Source organism: Arachis ipaensis, chromosome B06 (genome assembly GCF_000816755.2).
Source record: "Arachis ipaensis cultivar K30076 chromosome B06, Araip1.1, whole genome shotgun sequence".
NCBI lineage: Eukaryota > Viridiplantae > Streptophyta > Magnoliopsida > Fabales > Fabaceae > Arachis > Arachis ipaensis.
This window is the reverse complement of record NC_029790.2, coordinates 1,004,611-1,005,624: the sequence shown is the minus strand read 5'-3', so window position 1 is coordinate 1,005,624 and position 1,014 is coordinate 1,004,611. Positions and strand designations below refer to the sequence as shown.

Sequence of the window (1,014 nt, the reverse complement as noted above, 5' to 3'; positions counted from 1 at the left end):
AGTTATACATTCATGAAGATATAAAGTTATGCTTCACTAAAAATAAATTTAATAAATGACGAATTCATATATTGACCATGTACTATATATGAGAAAAAAAAAATGATCATATTAACTAACAATTTAAGTTTGGTATAACGATTTCAGCTCCTGTTTGCTGCCATATTTACATTTGCAAGGATGGTGGCTGGACCCTATCTCACCTATGTCACTTTATCTGCCAATAATCCATTTCTCATCAAGGTATAAACGGATAATGTTAGGTAAACAAAAAAAAAAAAAAACAGACAGAACTTGTCTTATTTAGCATTAATTAATTATCGTAACAATTAATGAATGCTAAATAAGGCAAGTTATGGCTGTTTTTGGCTGATTTTCTTTGGTTACCAAATATTTTCGTAAATATTATTCATAGCAAAATATCAAAATAGTTTTCGAAAGATTATTTCGATAAAAAAAAAAATTAACCTTTAAAAATAGTGATTATTCATTCAATATATCTAAAATATTGGTTTTATTTGAAAAGTTAATTCAATTGTCAAACAAAGCTAATTGTTTGAAAATATTGAATATATAATTAATTCTTTTGAGTTATTTTGTTGGACAAATAATTTTTTAGAAACTATTTTAGTACTTTCTTTTGGAAAAATATTTGAATGATTCCAGTGCATGTTACAGGCTACAGCATTGGGTTTGCAGCTAGTAAGTGCATTCTGGTTTTTCAAAATCCTAAGAATGGTGAAATACAAATTGACTAAGAAGAAATCTACATCTATAAATGGCACCAACCATGTCAACGGTATAAAGAAGTAGATCAGTGTGTATAAAGTAGCAATCCAAGCTTCCACTTGTTTGTATTTTAGATCATTCTTTAATTTTTATTTGGAAATTAAATTATGATTTGGACAAAAAATTAAGATAGAATTTTTTGCCCAAGTTGTAGTTCAAAACTTGATATGCAATCATGTACCAAACAATTTAATTGACAGAATTTAATTGATTCTTGTACCCGGT

The 1,014-nt window shown here is 26.9% G+C and overlaps 1 protein-coding gene across 1 annotated transcript in view; it reads left to right on the top strand.

Moving 5' to 3' along the window:
• The window catches only part of LOC107647883 (transmembrane protein 136), a 3,678-nt gene extending 2,670 nt beyond the window's left edge, over nucleotides 1–1,008 (top strand). The window contains exons 5-6 of the mRNA XM_016351930.2: nucleotides 148–243; nucleotides 679–1,008. Of these exons, the coding sequence (XP_016207416.1) occupies nucleotides 148–243; nucleotides 679–813 (231 nt within the window). The 3' untranslated portion in view covers nucleotides 814–1,008. The remainder of the gene's footprint in view (nucleotides 1–147; nucleotides 244–678) is intronic.